This window comes from Durio zibethinus, chromosome 4 (genome assembly GCF_047325235.1).
Source record: "Durio zibethinus cultivar Kanyao isolate XHJ-2024 chromosome 4, ASM4732523v1, whole genome shotgun sequence".
Lineage (NCBI taxonomy): Eukaryota > Viridiplantae > Streptophyta > Magnoliopsida > Malvales > Malvaceae > Durio > Durio zibethinus.
The window spans coordinates 36,665,806-36,682,844 of record NC_143165.1 but is presented as its reverse complement, the minus strand read 5'-3'; the positions used below and the strand labels follow the sequence as shown (position 1 = coordinate 36,682,844).

The 17,039-nt window shown below is 34.2% G+C and overlaps 4 protein-coding genes across 5 annotated transcripts; all 4 read left to right on the top strand.

Annotated features, from left to right (window-relative positions):
- On the top strand, nucleotides 1-3,925 carry LOC111287275 (cullin-3A-like). The gene is made up of 2 exons (XM_022877689.2): nucleotides 1-633; nucleotides 1,659-3,925. Exons 1-2 carry the CDS (start codon nucleotides 473-475, stop codon nucleotides 3,694-3,696), a joined length of 2,199 nt encoding a protein of 732 aa, XP_022733424.2. The 5' UTR covers nucleotides 1-472; the 3' UTR covers nucleotides 3,697-3,925.
- Nucleotides 3,926-4,439: 514 nt separating this feature from the next.
- Nucleotides 4,440-8,758, top strand: LOC111287428 (ARM repeat superfamily protein). Its single transcript, XM_022878000.2, has 9 exons — nucleotides 4,440-4,617; nucleotides 4,920-5,042; nucleotides 5,171-5,368; nucleotides 5,589-5,661; nucleotides 5,775-5,920; nucleotides 6,709-6,822; nucleotides 7,316-7,447; nucleotides 8,212-8,325; nucleotides 8,422-8,758. The coding sequence occupies exons 1-9, from the start codon at nucleotides 4,564-4,566 to the stop codon at nucleotides 8,470-8,472; spliced, it is 1,005 nt and encodes a 334-aa protein (XP_022733735.2). The 5' UTR covers nucleotides 4,440-4,563; the 3' UTR covers nucleotides 8,473-8,758.
- A 385-nt stretch (nucleotides 8,759-9,143) lies between these two features.
- ORC6 (origin recognition complex protein 6) lies at nucleotides 9,144-11,790 on the top strand. Of its 2 annotated transcripts, none has more exons than XR_016341304.1 (10): nucleotides 9,144-9,451; nucleotides 9,546-9,592; nucleotides 9,691-9,798; nucleotides 9,898-9,978; nucleotides 10,244-10,355; nucleotides 10,440-10,502; nucleotides 10,598-10,685; nucleotides 10,864-10,934; nucleotides 11,224-11,481; nucleotides 11,589-11,643. XR_016341304.1 is itself a non-coding variant. In XM_022878590.2 (10 exons), the coding sequence occupies exons 1-10, from the start codon at nucleotides 9,332-9,334 to the stop codon at nucleotides 11,666-11,668; spliced, it is 864 nt and encodes a 287-aa protein (XP_022734325.1). In that variant the 5' UTR covers nucleotides 9,170-9,331; the 3' UTR covers nucleotides 11,669-11,790. The 2 variants fall into 2 exon arrangements, 1 of the variants encoding a protein (XP_022734325.1); XM_022878590.2 differs by having other exon boundaries at nucleotides 9,170-9,451; nucleotides 11,388-11,481; nucleotides 11,589-11,790.
- Nucleotides 11,791-12,651: 861 nt separating this feature from the next.
- On the top strand, nucleotides 12,652-15,220 carry LOC111288707 (sphinganine C4-monooxygenase 1). The gene is made up of 2 exons (XM_022879710.2): nucleotides 12,652-13,167; nucleotides 14,353-15,220. The coding sequence occupies exons 1-2, from the start codon at nucleotides 12,943-12,945 to the stop codon at nucleotides 14,905-14,907; spliced, it is 780 nt and encodes a 259-aa protein (XP_022735445.1). The 5' UTR covers nucleotides 12,652-12,942; the 3' UTR covers nucleotides 14,908-15,220.
- Nucleotides 15,221-17,039: the final 1,819 nt, after the last annotated feature.

Genomic DNA, 17,039 nt, shown 5'->3' with positions numbered 1-17,039 from the left:
GGTAATAACTTGATCTCCACCAAAAACCAACCAAAAAGGGCGAAAATTTCCTTTCCTTTCCCTCTCCTCGTCTTCAATTCTTAAAATTTTTTTTTTGTTCCAAACGTAATAAATAGTCTTTAATTAACAACTACAAACATATTATATATATATTTATATATCTAATTATTATCTGTTTTTTCTTCTTTTATTTTAATTTCATCTGAATAAATTTCATTTTTCATTTTAGGGCCTGCTGTTCAAATCCCTATTTTTTGTTTATATCTTTTAATTTTCAAACCCTAACCCCGCGCGACAGTCCGCACGACAAATTTGATCGGTCAATCGCTTCTCTGCCCTATACAAGGTTTTATTAATCGGATGATTTTATAGATCGTTTTAATTGTTGTTCGGTCCTCTTTTTTTTTTTTTTTTGTTTATTCGGTTTATATTCGGGCGGGTTTTTGTTCGGTTCGTGAAGGTTGGAAAGGAAATGAGTAACCAAAAGAAAAGGAATTTCCAGATAGAAGCGTTCAAGCACCGGGTCGTGGTGGATCCGAAATACGCAGACAAGACCTGGAACATTCTCGAACATGCAATCCATGAGATTTACAATCATAACGCTAGTGGCCTCAGTTTTGAAGAGCTTTACAGGTTTCCGCTTTTTTTTTTTATTTAAATGTTCAATTAATTTATTTTATTTTACTACGTGATTATTTATCGCTGCCTAATATGTTATGAATTATTTCCTTTTTTATATGTTTTGGTTACGTCATTTGTTGCTGTTAATTTGGTAAATGATTTTGGATTATCGAAAACTTTTCATAAATTTGTAGAGCAAGTTGAATTAGGGTTTTATCGTGTTTAAATAATTTAAAACTATGAAGAGTTTCTCATCAACAACAACAAACTAAGCTTTATATCTCGTAACTCTGGGTCGGTTGTATGAAAGGCCAAAAAAAAAATTATGTTAGGTCATAGTTTTGAATATTTTTGCACCACTCCTTCTTATAAAAAACAACTATTTTATTTATTTCCTTAACCCTCATATCATTTCTTATCACCTGCATCCACGTCTTTCGCGGTCTATCTCTAGAAGTTTTGGTCTCTCTTAAATCTAGAAGCTTATTTTTCCTAACTGGTGCATGGATGAAGAGTTTCTCATCTGTTTGATTTTATCATACATGGATTTTCAACGCTGTTATATTCAGGTTATGAAGTTATTGAAAATGCTTTTTAAACATGAATATGGAGGTAATCAGCTTGGAGAGATTTAATCAAATTGTTTTAGGGATGGTTTAGTAAATTATATGTTGGGAACAAATGAATTGTCGGTCCCTGGATGATCTTAGTGCCATTAATGTTTTTTTATTGGGCACATGTGGCATATTTGACGATTAAGGTGGACTGTGTTTATGTTGGTGGACTATTGATAGGGATTAGTAATGGGCTGCCATGGTAGTTTTCTATGAAGTTGTAGTTGATCAAATCAAGTAGTTGCACTTGCATCTAGTTTTCTTATTACTTTTGAACCATACATGTTGCTGAGTTTTCAAGATTATCATATGTTAATTATAGAATATGCCAAAGTTTCTTGGTTGGTTGCCATTTTTTTTTTTTTTTTTTGGATACATGGATTTCATTTTCTTGTTGATATTGGGTTTTTGACATGAATTCAGGAATGCATACAATATGGTTTTGCACAAATTTGGTGAGAAGCTGTACTCTGGACTTGTTACAACTATGACTGCACACCTCAAAGAAATATCAAAATCTATAGAGGCTGCTCAAGGTGATTTTTTTCTTGAAGAGCTGAACAGGAAATGGAATGACCACAACAAGGCCCTGCAAATGATTCGAGACATATTGATGTACATGGACAGGACTTATATTCCAAATACCCGTAAAACCCCTGTTCACGAGCTGGGACTTAACTTGTGGAGGGATAATATTATACATTCCAGCAAAATACAGTCAAGGCTTCTGAGCATGCTTCTTGAACTAGTACATAGAGAGCGAACTGGTGAAGTTATAGATCGTGGGCTGATGAGGAACATAATCAAGATGCTTATGGATTTGGGTTCTTCTGTTTACCAGGAGGATTTTGAAAAGCCATTTCTTGAGGTTTCTGCTGAGTTTTACAGGGGCGAATCTCAGAAATTCATTGAGTGCTGTGATTGTGGGGACTATCTAAAGAAAGCGGAGATACGTCTAAATGAAGAAATTGAGAGAGTTACCCACTACTTGGATGTCAAGAGTGAAGCCAAGATAACTAATGTGGTGGAGAAGGAGATGATTGCTAACCACATGACGAGACTAGTCCACATGGAGAACTCTGGCTTGGTAAATATGCTTCTTAACGACAAGTATGAAGACTTGGGTAGAATGTATAATTTATTTAAGAGAGTTCCTAACGGTCTCTCAATGATACGAGGTGTGATGACTTCTCACCTCAGGGAAACGGGTAAACAGCTAGTTACTGATGCAGAAAGGTTGAAGGATCCTGTGGAATTTGTCCAGCGGCTGTTGGATGAAAGGGACAAATATGATAATATCATTAGCCTAGCATTTAGCAATGACAAGACATTCCAGAATGCTCTGAACTCCTCTTTTGAATATTTCATTAATTTGAATCCCCGTTCTCCTGAGTTCATTTCATTATTTGTGGATGACAAGCTTCGTAAAGGTTTGAAAGGAGTCAGTGAGGAGGATGTTGAGATAATTCTTGACAAAGTTATGATGTTATTCCGCTACCTGCAGGAGAAGGATGTGTTTGAAAAGTACTACAAACAGCACTTAGCTAAGCGGCTCTTGTCAGGCAAAACCGCATCTGATGATGCAGAGAGAAGTCTGATAGTCAAGCTTAAGACGGAATGTGGATATCAATTTACTTCGAAGTTAGAAGGCATGTTTACCGACATGAAGACCTCCCAGGACACAACACAAGGGTTTTATGCAAGCCATCCTGAGCTAGCGGATGGACCTACCCTAGTTGTTCAGGTTCTAACAACAGGGTCTTGGCCCACTCAGCCTAGTATTACTTGCAACCTGCCTGCTGAAGTGTCAGCACTGTGTGAGAAGTTTCGGTCATATTATCTTGGAACCCATACCGGTCGGAGATTGTCCTGGCATACTAACATGGGGACAGCTGATATAAAAGCAATTTTTGGGAAAGGTCAGAAGCATGAGTTGAATGTTTCAACTTACCAGATGTGTGTATTGATGCTTTTTAACAATGCTGATAGGCTTAGCTACAAGGAGATTGAACAAGCTACTGGGATTCCTGCTTCAGACTTGAAAAGGTGCTTGCAATCGATGGCATGTGTAAAGGGAAAGAACGTTCTTAGAAAAGAACCCATGAGTAAAGACATTGGTGAGGATGATGCCTTTTTTGTCAACGATAAGTTCACAAGCAAATTCTACAAAGTGAAGATAGGAACTGTGGTTGCACAAAAGGAATCAGAACCCGAAAAGCAGGAGACCCGACAAAGAGTAGAGGAGGACAGGAAGCCGCAGATTGAAGCTGCAATAGTTAGGATCATGAAATCAAGGAGGGTGCTGGATCACAACAATATAATAGCTGAGGTTACAAAGCAGTTGCAGTCACGGTTCCTTGCCAATCCAACGGAGATTAAGAAACGGATTGAGTCTCTTATCGAGCGGGATTTCTTGGAAAGGGACAACAATGATAGGAAATTGTATCGGTATCTAGCCTAAAGACACAGCTTCAATAGATCCCCTGTTTCCTTTTGAAATGTCAGTGTTGATCAATGAAATTGTGCCCTAGTTGGTTAGGGAAAATTTGCTTTACATACTATGGAAGCTCCATTTAGTTTGAATGGACATCTATTTGTTTCTGCTTTTCCTTTTTTGTTGCACTGAATATTTTTCTGTTGCCTAAACTATGAATACAATTCATAGTAATCATAAAATTGATTTGAATCGACTCAGTTGTTTTTTTTTATATAGTATAGTTTTAGAAAAACACTAAATATATGCAAGTATATACATATATATCAAATTAAACTTGAAAACCCTTATAAATATGTAAGCATTAAAAAAATTTTGGTCAAATATTAAAATCATCAAATTTAACTTAATTTTTATTTGAAAACTATTTTAATTCAATTCAAAATCAACGTAAACTCACTTGCATTGATAATATTTTTTTGATGCAAAACAAATCTTGATTATAAAATATATCAAGAAATTATAAATGTTAAAATTTTATCATCAAATTTATTAAATGTTATTTTTTAAAAATAATTATATAAATTAACTGAATTAAGTCTTGGATTAACATTTTTAAAATTTGATGTTGTAGTAGTATAATTGAATTTGAAATTCAAATTATATTCTACTTGTATTATTGTTATTATCTAAAAATAATAATTTAAATTAGCGTAGCATTTCGATCGTTGATGAATAAAACGTTGCGTTTTTCTTTTAAGGGTTACTCATAACATACAATGATTTTATCATTGGAACGAGGTCGTTTTGGACCATCAATTTTCTTGAGTGAAGTCTTTGGTGAACACTTTGTAAATTGTTCGCTGCTCCGCGAGCAACAGCAGAAGAACGGCTATGGCGACCGAACTCGAAGAACTAATAGACTTCCTCTCTGCCCCCTCTCCTCCAGTAAGTTTCCACCTATCCATCTAAACCCTCTATTTTCCTCCCTATAATTCCCCAAAATTTGATGCAAAACTATCGAAACTAAGTTTTACTTATAGTTAAACTAGATTTCAAGTTCTATTATAAATTTATTTATTTGTCAGCATCCGAACATAGCTAAACATTCAATTTTCGGGTCATTTCATACAAGAAAATCCCATTTCTCATAAAGGGTGGTTGTTGTTTTTAAATTCAGTTGAATTTTGAACTGTACCTTTTTTGCTTTCTAGTACTTATAGTAATATTTATTTATGTGATATGCTTAGGTGAAGAAGGCGGCTGTTGATATTGTGCGGGGATTAACAGGGTCTGAGGATGGGTTGCACTCCCTTTCCAATTTTGCCAGCACTGTGCTTCCATCTTTATCTCGGCTTTTGAGTGAGGAAAATGTAATCATTAGTGCTTGCCAATTATGCAATTCATTGAAAATGTTTGAATCAATTGATACAAGTATCTAAAATTTTATTTCAAGTGCATTTTTCTATGGAGTTGTTCTCTCATTGTACTAATGTTGCAGGAAGTTTCAGAACCAGCTGCTGAAGCTCTCGTGAATCTGTCGCAAAATGCGGAACTGGCTGCTAAGATGGTCGAAATGGGGATGGTTAAAGTAGCCATGGATTTGTTGTATAAGCCAGGCTCTAGCATTATGCGGTTGCTGGTAATGCTCCTAGTTAACCTAACACAGTTGGATGATGGTATTTCTTCCTTGCTTCAGGTGCTTTTTCTTTTATTATTTTTATGCCCTATGATGCTTACTTATCCTCTCTGACATTTGTATAATTATTGGGAAAAAGTCATAATTTTTTTAAGAAAATTGCAAGATTTATATTCAATGGCATTTGTTTATATACAGCTTCTTATCTCGTTATCGGTCTTTTTTGCCTTCTCCTTGGGGAAGATTAATTACTTATCCGGGGACTTTATATGCTTTTTAGATTGGAGATGAGAAGATGCAAGGACTTTATATAATGAAGCTTGTGAGATCATTCTGTAGATCCAGTGAATCTGGTAGCGTGTTGTACATCTTTTTTACTTAAGTTTGCTTGTACCCTTGTACACTGGTACTTCTATGTTTCTCCTTCAAGTGTTGGCCTCACATTCTTTTGTTATTCATTTACAAGATGATCCTTATGATCATGTTGGTTCCATACTTGTAAACATCTCAAAGAAAGAAGCGGGGAGGAAAATGTTATTGGATCCCAAGCGTGGCTTGTTAAAGCAGATTATTAGACAGTTTGATTCATCTAGTCCATTGAGAAAAAAAGGGGTATGTAAAAATGATTTGTGAACCAGTAAGTTTCTTTAGTGTACTTTTGTATTTTGGACAATACATATTTTTTCTTCTTTTAATTTTCTACATATAATCTTTTATGCATTATGCTTGGCCCAAAAAGCTTGGAAACTCTTTCTAATCTTGTGGAAAGTCTTTGAAGTTGCATTGAAATATGTATAGCCATTTCTAGGATCCTGTGATTTGATCATTTCACTTCATTGAATTATTGCTATAAAAGTATTAGATCTTTTAGATAATTTGCTTCTCTTGCCCAGTTAGGAGTGCCTCAGAAAAAGATTGGTGCATTAACCTCTTAGATATTAATGAACAAGCTCTGCTTGTTTACAGTTGTTTAATGGCCTCAAATTGCTTTTTACATATTTTCTGGTAAAGGTCTTTGATAAAATGAACTGCTTTAAGAGGTCTAATGGTAGGCTTTCCATAAGATATCCTGCCTATAATACAAAGCGAAGCTTAAGTTGAGATAGGCATTATAAGAGCTTAATGAGTTAGAAATTTGTTCAAAGAAGAAACTGAAAGAGGTGATACCACAAAACTGAGGGATCAATAGTAGGTTGCTCTCAGTTTGGTTGATAAATTGGCTAATTTGATAGTTTGATTAGGCTTGTGAATAGTTTTTGTTCAACCATGCATTGTAAATATGAAGCTTGCTCTAATCAAGTTTAGGTGGCCAAGCTTATGCAAATAAAACCAGCTCACACCTGACTGGACCTATTCACTTAGCTTGTCCAGAGATCAGCAAGTTTTTTTCATGGTTATAGGTTTCTGGAACTATTAGGAACTGCTGCTTTGAAGCAGAGAATCAACTACAGAATCTGCTCTTGATATCAGAGTTTCTTTGGCCAGCTCTGCTTCTGCCAGTTGCTGGAAACAAGGTAGCATTTATACAGTTTCTTGGAAGATTAAAGCTTTTATCTTATGTTGGCTTATAATTAACTAACTGTTTGGTAGAAGAGAGAGGAAAGGAAGGAAATGTTTTAATCTAATGGATGAGCTATAGAATAGCACATATTGTTATATAACTCAAGCATTATAGTAAAACTTTTTCTTTCCTCACCCCTTTCTTTCCTTCCTACCAAATAGAGTGTCAAGAGTGTAGTCTTAAACCTTAATGGATGGCTTATTGTTTTGTTATTGACCATGTATACATGTCTCATAAAATTATTAGTTATAGATTCAAGAGGATAGCCACTAATAGAGAGATGCATTATTTATGCTCCAGAATAGAGATTTCTTGGTTTAGTTTGAAAGTGTTATGGCATCATTTCTTGATGTTGTTACATTTCTTTCATCATTTTCTTATTTATATATCTGGCAAAAGCTCATGCCTTGATTTTTTTCCCCATTTGTCTCGTGCCGTCTGCCCAGATATATGGTGAACAAGACACATCAAAAATGCCACTTGAGCTTGGAAGTGCACTCTCAATTGAGCGTGAACCAGTTAAGGATCCTGAGATTCGTGTTCAAGCACTGGAGGCTATTTACTTGATTGTTTTACAGGTAAAAATCAGTGACATTTCTTTTGTTCCTTTCTAAGTGTAGCACACTGAAATCTGTTAAATAATATTCTAGTTCATTTAAGCAATTGCAAAGCTATCTTGTGCAACCACTCAAATATTAGCTGAAAATTTGCAAGAGGACTTTGAGAAGTTCTTGGTTTTACATCTAAAATTTTCTTGGGATTGGTTCAGTCTCCACCTATAAATATTTATTATAGGATTGGTTGTGACATGACTAATTGTATATCAATAAATACAAGGAATGATATTAAAGATTATGCTTGAATCATTGAATGCTATCCTCAGAAGATATCGGCTTTTATGTTTCCTTTGTATATTAACAATGCACTATTCCAAATGCTGCTATAAAACTAAACTAAACTGGGAAATCAACTTAGATGCTTACTGAATGCATGGATCGATTCAGCAACCTTAGACAATTGACTACTAATTTTTCTTCCTTAGTACTATTATAGACCAAACTAGGCTGGATAATTAAAGTAGGGTTAACTTGGTTTCTGAAGGCAGTCTTTATATAGACTGTGATGCCTAGATAAATGACTACCATTGAATTTGGGTTAATCTTCTTCTTTTGAAAAAATTGGGGAAAGGGAGGGGAGGGGGGGGGGGGGGGAGAAGATTTACAGGTGGTTTTACATATTTTCAGAGTTGCTTTTACATTAGGATTATTCGCTTGTATATGAATTTGCATTCATCTTCTTTGAGAAATGTATTGCATCACAAAATTTTTTTCTTTCCATCTAGGAAGCGGGTCGAAGAGCCTTTTGGTCTGTCAATGGACCAAGAATATTACAGGTGGGGTATGAAGATGAAGAAGATCCAAAAGTAATGGAAGCATATGAGCAAATCGGTTCCTTGGTATCTTTCCACCTCTCTGACAATTGTTGGTTGCATATAATCTTCTATTTTGCATTGATTATGAATCTGATATGTACTTGTTTGAATCATTCCCAGGTTGTTCATGGCAATGGGACAGAAGAACCATCAACAACTACATCAAAATAGCTTTTTACTTGTATGTTCATGGAGGTTCTTGTATCTGCAGCTACAGGTCATGACTGACTGTTTTTCTGCGCAAATGCCCTTGTTTAAGCTCAAAAGACATCATAGATCAAGCTTCAATTACAGAAGTATTATGATAATATGATCAAGTATTGGAGATAGGTTGTTGTTTAAGGTATAAATTATTGCATAGTCTTTGATTGAACTATTTTGTCTCTACTTATAAATCTTGTGTTTCAATTAAAATTTAGGCATCATTCAATTTTCAATGGAGAATTTTGTCCTCTAATCTTAGATCTTAATTGCAGTAGAGAGGGGGTGAATGATTCCTTGCTAAAATTAGCTTCCAAGTGAATTGAAGTGAAACAAAAATTTACCCAAAACATATTCAATAATTATTGAACAATAAAATAAATTAACTCAATAAAATATTTGTTAAAAAATTTTGGTAAAGAGAGATTATCTTATTTTAGAATCAAGATTTATTATCAATTTTAACGAAAATTTATATTAAATTTACAAATCATTTGTTAAGAAAGCTGTTGATAAATCGAATTTAGATCTTATAAATAAAGTTTTTAATTTTTGTTGACTCAATTTAAATCTTGAACAGTAATTATTGAATTATAAAGCGAAGCGGTAAAATCTCAAAATGACGCAGTTAAAAGAAAAAACAGTTTGGCGCCAAAGGATTCCCGGTAAAATTCAAAAATGAAAAAGAACGGCAAAATTCCTCTTCTCCCTCCAACTGTTACTTCTTTTTCATCGTGCGTTTCTCATTTGCTTCAAAACCGAAGCAACGCTTAACTCTTCATCTTTCTAAAGAGAATCTAACAACCCGTTTCTCTACCCGACTTCAAAGATGGATCTGTCAGACATAGCGAGAAAGCTAGGTCTCTCAGAGAACAAGCTGCTGGTCCGAAAAGCGGCGGAGCTCCGCCGCCTCTGCGATGTCCAGTTCGATTCCTCCATCATCGGTGTCGTAAGTACTTCACCCTCTAATCGTTTATCACTTTAAAACCACGATAAAAGTTAAATGTGAACCGCTAATTCTGTTCTTTTTTCCCCCTTTGTAGGGAGAGGTTTGTAAAGCTATAATCTGCTTAGAAATTTCCGCTGCAAGGTACGATACATTATCTTTGTTTTCCTTTGATTTTGAATATATCCCAAATTTTGGATTAGGGTTTTTTCCCTAATGTGTGATTGTAATGAAATCTGTAGGTTTGGGGATGTTATATTTGATAGGCAGAAAGCCATCAAGTTAAGTGGAATGTCCGAGAAGGCTTACAGTAGATCTTTCAATTCCTTGCAGAATGGTCTAAATATCAAGTGGGTTTCTCTTTTGTATTTTTTTAAAGTTTTTTTATATTATAGATTTGAGTTATTATTTTAGTCAGATTTTGATTTTGGGGAAAAGTGGTGTTTCAGGACAACACTGGATATTAGAGAATTGGGAATTCAATTTGGATGTGTTAGGCTTATTCCTTTTGTGAAGAAGGGCTTATCTCTGTAAGATCTTTTTCCTTTTTATCTGTTAATTTGAATTTGGTTCCCTTAAAACTGTTTCCTTATCATTGCTTTGTGTTTGAGAAAATGCCTGAAAGGGTAAATCTCAAATTAAACAATCTTTACTGTACTCAAATTTGTCAAGATTGTGATCCACAATACCTTTCCTTTTCTCATTTGATCGTCTGATGAAGAGTTATGTTTTCCTTTTCCATTTTGTGAATTGGTGAATTGAATGGTTGAGTGACTTAAGTGACGTTTATGTTAGCTATAAGGAGCGGTTTACAGCATCGTTGCCTGTTTCCAGGCAGGCGAGTGCAGACTTCACTAGGCCAGTGTTTACTGCTGTGGCATTTTACTTGTGTGCAAAAAAACACAAGGTAACATAAGTATATTTCTTCCGTCAAATGTTTTTTTTTTACCTGTATTTACCCATTTTTTGACGTAAATTCTCTGCTTTACAGCTTAAGATAGACAAGGTTAGGTTGATTGAAGTTTGTGGCACCTCTGAATCTGAGTTTTCTTGTGTAAGACTGCTTCTCATATGATTATTCAATTGGTAACTTGTAAATGCTTAATGTTTGTTTATGTGCTGAGCATTGGTTTGGAACTTTTAATCTAGGTCTCAACCTCCATGAAAGATCTATGCCATGATGTTTTTGGAATCTCAAGTGAAAAAAAGGATCCCAAGGAAGTGAAAGGAAATCGAGGTAGTTGTTCATTTTTGTTAACCTTAAATTGGCAATGTTTACTCATTTATGTGTGTGTGTGTGTGTTTGTTGCCATTTTTTCATTGTTGCTACCATTTGCAGTAGAATGACGGTTTTCAAATCTTCAAGTTTGTTTACACAATTATTTTCTCTAAAATTTGCTTTGATGTGTATGCAGAACTGCTAGATGTGTTGCCTGAAAAAAGAAAATTTGATGATGGTGGTTATTTATCTGATGATGGACCAGAGGTACTACTGCAGCATCTGGAATATAAGTTTTAATTGTTGGATTAAAGTTGCATTTGTTTATTCTAGATTTGAGGCCTTGTGATTTGATTGTATGACAGTTGCTGTAACATTATGACTATTTAATTGGCTGTGTGCACAAGTGTGGTGATTGATTCAATGAAGTAGGGCTTAAGTTTACATCATTCAAGAGATTAAGATCACAAATGTCTATGCTTTGCATTGATTATTCATCGGTGGTCTTGCAACAATGTTTCTTATTGATTATTAATATTTTATGTTCCATAAGCAGCAAGTCTGGCGTTTGGATTTTCCAAGAGAATTAGAGTACTCAGCATTTTAGGGAAGTTTACTAAAAGGCTACTTGAAGTTTGTGATATTGTTCTTGAAAAATATGATTTCACTTATTTTTCTTGTACATCAAAATACTATAGCACTAACATGACCCTCTTGCAGCTTTCAAGCTACAAACGGCATAAGAAAATGGAGAAAGTTGCTTATGAAGAGTGGAAGTCGTCTGTTCTTTCATCCAACAAGAAAAGCACAAAAGGTAATGAAAGAGTTTCCCTCTAATTTTTCTTATACAGCACCAATGCACTCAAAGGAAACCAGCACATCTGATCTTTAACATATATCTTACGTTTTTTTTTTCTTCAGCGCCTTGCAAGCGGACCACTCAAACCAGTCTGAACTTTCTGAAGGAAATTTCTGAGACACAGGAATTGAAGGCTGTATAGGAGACATGTAGGCTTTCATTTCTAGTTTTTAAGTTGTCTGAGCTGATCCTGCTGAATTAATATTAGAATAAAAGATCAGAATTAACATGGGTAGAAATGGATCAAAGTTATTGGTTATGCAATTTTTGTATATGATCATATCTATCATGAAAGTCTCTTATACATGGTTGTGTAGGTATCTCAAAAAGCAAGAAAAAAAAAAGGGTCAGCAACAATATTAAGGCAAATATTTTATTTGAGTTAAAAATGTTTTTCTTACAATATTGTAATTACTATATAAAAATGATATAAAAATATTAAAATAATATAATTTTAAAATTTTAAAAATTGTATGAGTTTTATAAAAAATAAAAATATTTTATGTTTATCATATTAATATAAATTATGATATAATAAATTTTATATTTTACATACAGTAAACAGAAAAAAATAAATTTAAATATAAGAATTATTAAATTTATTATATTAAATTGGGTCGGACGCGGGGAAGACCCAGTCTAATGACACGGTCTTAACCTCTGTTTTAAAAAGCAAATGTGTATGGGTAGACTTGGTTGTATTCGTATATAATAAAATATTAAATTTTATATTTATATTATATTTTATACAAAAATTAAATATTATAATTTATATTAATATAAAAGCATAAAATATATTTTTTAATTTTATTTAATTTCTATATAATTAGTATTTAAATTTTAAATTATATTATTTTTTTATTTTTTATTCATATCGTATTTTTGTATTTTAAATTATTAGGTAATTGCCGGTAACTCGGTCCACCTTCTGGACATTTATCCTTGTCGTCACGTCACAAAAGCGACTCATCGGTCGCCCTTTTCGACTGACCATAGTTAAATTCAAAACCCTCGCTATCCCTATTAAAGGGATAGCCACGTATCCATTTATTAGTCTAGGGTAGAACCGCAAGCACCAAATTATACCCCATTATTTTTTGGCCAAAATCTCCGTCTTTTTCCCCTATTCTTTATTCCAACGACTTTTCTTTTCACTTTCGAATCTTCCGTTCTCTTTCCAACCCTAACAACAACTTCCGTCGTTTATTTTGTTAATTTATTAGTAATTTTCCTCTCCAAATACGAAATCGCCACGTTAGACTTTTCATCATTGCCCAAAAAATCTATTTTAAAAAAAAATCCTTTCGTTTTATGCCTATTTTGACCTTTTGGGGGATCACTCTTTGTTTAAACACCTTCAAAGTCGTCTGTTTTTTTCTTTAATTTCATGTGGTTTGTTTGAAATTCGTGTAGTAAATGATGGGTTTCGCGATATCCGATGAATTGTTGGGAACTTTTGTTCCTATTGCTGTTTATTGGATTTATTCAGGTATTTATGTGTGTTTAGGGTCTTTTGAGAATTACAGATTACATTCAAAAAAGGACGAGGATGAGAAGAATTTGGTTTCCAAACAAACAGTCGTGAAAGGCGTTCTTTTGCAGCAAACCCTTCAGGCTGTCATCGCCATCCTTTTGTTCACGGTACGGAACACCCCCCCCCCCCAAAAGAAAAAAGAAATTTTAGTTGAATTTTGATGATACTACCTTGCTTTAAGTTGATTTTAGGATAATCTGATGGTTCTTGATGTTGGGTTTCATTAAATTTTAGCTTTTTTTATTTTTTAATAAAAAGTTGGGATTTTTTTTGGATGTATTTGGGCACATATAACTTGGTTATGTACAAAAAATAAAAAAAATCTTTACTTGGTTATGATATAGTGGTTGTGTCAAAGCTCAAAATGAATTGCTTTACTAGAGAATTTTTTGTTAGATTATTCATATGATTTAGACTGTCACTTGGTTTAACTTAGAATGTAAGTTAGCCCATAAGATATGACCAAATTCTCTAGGAAGGGTTCCAAATTGTTACCCTTGATTGCTTTGCAAAGATGATAGCAAGAATTGGAGTTAATCATTTGCATCATTCCCCTGCATGCAATACAGTTGTCCAGGCTGCTTACAGAAGTAGGTTGTATAATTTGTCTATAATCAGCCATGAGTTTATATTTGATTTCTTTTGATCCTTCAAAGATTATAAATAGGATAGGAAAATTTTTGTTAGGGTGCATACAAGTTTTAATGTGGGAGAGTTACTTATTTATAGATAATAAATCTTGGTATGTCCCCATAGCTTATCTGGTGGCCTTGTTAATTAGGAATAGTAACTTTTGTTATCAAGTTTCAGCTTTAATCATACTTTAATTTGTGTGCCTTTCTTCGGTATATATACCAAATAATATGTCTGTCAACTTATGATTTATTAGATATTATCATGAACAGGGCAAGGTAAATGTGGAAATAGACTGTCTTGGATTGTGTTTGTGATCTTTACTTTAGCGGTAGAAATTTAATTTAATAGTAAGAACAACCTCATCAAAATTCATAGGGTTCTTCATGTCTTCCCACTTGATGAAATGCTGACAAGCTGGTTGCTATTCTTGTTTCTTGTGTGTCAGAACTGTTTTCATTTACATAATTTGTAACTGGTTGGTTTCTGTTTGCATTTGCTTTTTTATATTTATCTTTACTCCACTTTTGATTCTGTTGTTAATTAAACCAAAAATACCATGCCTTCATCCGTACATATATAATTTGCCATATTTGCAATTTTTATTGTTAAATTATGTGACTGTTGTAGATTTTATTTGCAAACCTTGCTTTGTGCAGGTCACGGGGAGTAATGCTGAGTCTTCTACGGCACAGCCATTGTCCCTTATCATTCTAGCTAGACAGTTTGTTACAGCAATGATAGTTATGGATACGTGGCAATATTTTTTGCATAGATATTTCCACCACAACAAGTTCTTATATCGGCACTTCCATTCTCTACATCACCGTCTTGTTGTTCCCTATGCATTTGGAGCTTTGTACAATCATCCGGTGGAAGGCCTTCTCTTTGACACAATAGGCGGTGCCTTGTCATTTCTCCTCTCTGGCATGTCTCCTCGAACTTCCATCTTTTTCTTTTCTTTTGCCACCATCAAAACAGTCGATGACCATTGTGGGCTATTGCTTCCCGGAAACCTCTTTCATATTTTCTTCAGAAACAATTCTGCTTATCACGATGTCCATCATCAGCTTTATGGTAGTAAATACAACTTCTCTCAGCCATTCTTTGTCATGTGGGACAGAATTCTGGGAACATATATGCCTTATTCACTTGAGAAAAGGGAAGAAGGGGGATTCGAAGCACGGCCGACTAAAGAGTTCAAAGATGATTAAGTAGATTGTGAGCATCCTTTTGTTTGTTACAAAAATATATCAACAGTATTTTCTTCATTTAACTCAGCGGTGAACCACATTGCTTTCTGATTTGTATATACTTATATTGTTGTGCACTCCAATTAAAACCTATCTTTGTTCATAGAACTAATAATGAGATCCATGAGTCGTGTCCAAAAATTTCGAAGGAACAGCTTCAGGCAATCTTGTTTCCAGGACAAGGGCTTGGGCCTAGCCTTCTTTCTTTTTCTGTCGGTCGTGAAGTTAACTAATAATACATTTCAGACAGGCAAAGTCATTGGTTCATAATGCATTACAAGGTCGTGCTTTTTTGTTTGTTTGTTTGATAGGTCAAGCACCAATGATTATTGCCAAAATTTTCTTGGATTCACCAGAAGGTAACGAAGAAACCAGTTTCAAACCTAGATAACGAGTTTTTGGAAGTCTGGGCCTCGAGAATCTAAGCCATGGGTTCAAAGATATTTCCATTGCTTGTTGGCAGTGGGATGTAAAGCCCTTTATTATTAATACTAGTAAAACTTGAGAATTTCAAAAATTAAAACCAGTAAAACTTCTCTTGCTTGTTGTAGATTAGTTATCTTTCTTAAGTTAACCATATAAATTGTTTTTCTTGTGCAATTATTTCCAAATAATAATTTGTCTTATTTCACTAAGAAAAGCCAAAAGAACGATTGGAGTTTTGTTGAAGAGATTTTTGCCCACTATCGGTCAAATTGTAAAGCATAGATTTGGGATCATGGTGTCCTTTTTCTCCTTTTTATTAAGAACCAACATGCCTGTATGTGTTTTTGAGGTTCATGAAATATGATTAATTGTAAAGTCATTTGGTCCATTTTGTTTCATCAAAAAATACCTTTTTGGTCCATAAGCCACATCCTCCCTTCGCACATAATAAGAAGGCTATTCGTTTGAGCAAAAGCCTATTTTGGATTTTAAATGCCATTCCCTTCCGAGTGGTCCAACTCTTTCAGCATTATGTTCTCCAGTCATATTTCTTGATCTGCAGCATTTATGGTTTATATCTACCTTTGCCTTTCTAATTCATTTCTCGATCTCCTTATGCACATGGATGACCCTTCTGCTGTTATTCCCTGATGGTCCCTAGGGGCAAAGGAGAGTGAAATTTAGGTTTCTTGGCATGATTTTAATTCATCAGTCAGGGTAGGAAAACAAAGGTGCTCCTCAACTAATATTCCCATTAAATGCCCAGCTGGCAAATTTAGTTTTCTAATGGTACAAACCTCACTCTCATCAATGTCTCAGATGGACACTTTTTAGAGGAATTGAATTGTGCTTTCACAGCTTTATCCTACCATTTTTGTCTGCAAAGTTAACTTAATTGCATTTGGTTTTAATTGTGATCAGACTGATGTTAAGAGAAGTTTGCAAGGACTTATGCTTGTTTATTTTGATTATAGCTATGTTTAAATTTGATTGACTAAGATTTTTGTTCTAGCATTAGGTGTAATTATTCTGTTAATTTCCTTCAATGGACATAACAAGAATCTCATCTGAATTTCCAGGAAAGTGGATGTGAAATGATGGAATTGTTGACAATATATTATGGACCAATTTATTTATGAGGTGGTTGCTCAATAAATTGCTTTCCTCCTGCTCAGATAGGTGTGACAATTTTTAATTTTGAAGTGTCATTCTTGCTCTGAAAGTTCACTGTTTCATAGCTGGAACTGAAGAGCTTCTCCACTAAACTATTTATGTATGAAACAACAGCAACTAAGCTATGTAAGAGTTTCTCCCCCTGGCAAAAGTGGGAAAGTCAGTAACATTTTACCTTTCTATTCTTTAGGGGTTGTGAAGGGTATTTAACATAAATAGAATGGAACCAAATAAAAGTTAAATTCTTTGCCTGTTTTCTCACTTTTGTGGTGGCAAATCATAGTATTAGCAGAATTAAAGCTTAGAGCTCTCATTTATCTTCTGCTTGTGGTCCACACAGAAAATATTGACAAAAACACAGGATATCAATTATTGAAAGTCCAGGTCATAGCACTTTGTAATGAAGCTGGAAAGATAATGGTCCTGAATCCTGATCATTGATCTTGTGTAAGTTTATATAATTTTTCCTAGAAGAAGAGGCAAGCCAAATGTAA

Bases quoted from the DNA above. Each gene is read 5' to 3' on its own strand.
- LOC111287275 (XM_022877689.2), top strand. From the start codon at position 473: ATGAGTAACCAAAAGAAAAGGAATTTCCAGATAGAAGCGTTCAAGCAC. The intron at 634-1,658 runs GTTTCCGCTTTT...ACATGAATTCAG, and splicing joins AGTTTTGAAGAGCTTTACAG to GAATGCATACAATATGGTTT.
- LOC111287428 (XM_022878000.2), top strand. From the start codon at position 4,564: ATGGCGACCGAACTCGAAGAACTAATAGACTTCCTCTCTGCCCCCTCT. The intron at 5,662-5,774 runs GTAGCGTGTTGT...TTCATTTACAAG, and splicing joins CTGTAGATCCAGTGAATCTG to ATGATCCTTATGATCATGTT. The intron at 8,326-8,421 runs GTATCTTTCCAC...AATCATTCCCAG, and splicing joins ATGAGCAAATCGGTTCCTTG to GTTGTTCATGGCAATGGGAC.
- ORC6 (XM_022878590.2), top strand. From the start codon at position 9,332: ATGGATCTGTCAGACATAGCGAGAAAGCTAGGTCTCTCAGAGAACAAG. The intron at 9,979-10,243 runs GTAAGATCTTTT...CGTTTATGTTAG, and splicing joins GTGAAGAAGGGCTTATCTCT to CTATAAGGAGCGGTTTACAG. The intron at 10,686-10,863 runs GTAGTTGTTCAT...ATGTGTATGCAG, and splicing joins GGAAGTGAAAGGAAATCGAG to AACTGCTAGATGTGTTGCCT.
- LOC111288707 (XM_022879710.2), top strand. From the start codon at position 12,943: ATGATGGGTTTCGCGATATCCGATGAATTGTTGGGAACTTTTGTTCCT. The intron at 13,168-14,352 runs GTACGGAACACC...TGCTTTGTGCAG, and splicing joins TCGCCATCCTTTTGTTCACG to GTCACGGGGAGTAATGCTGA.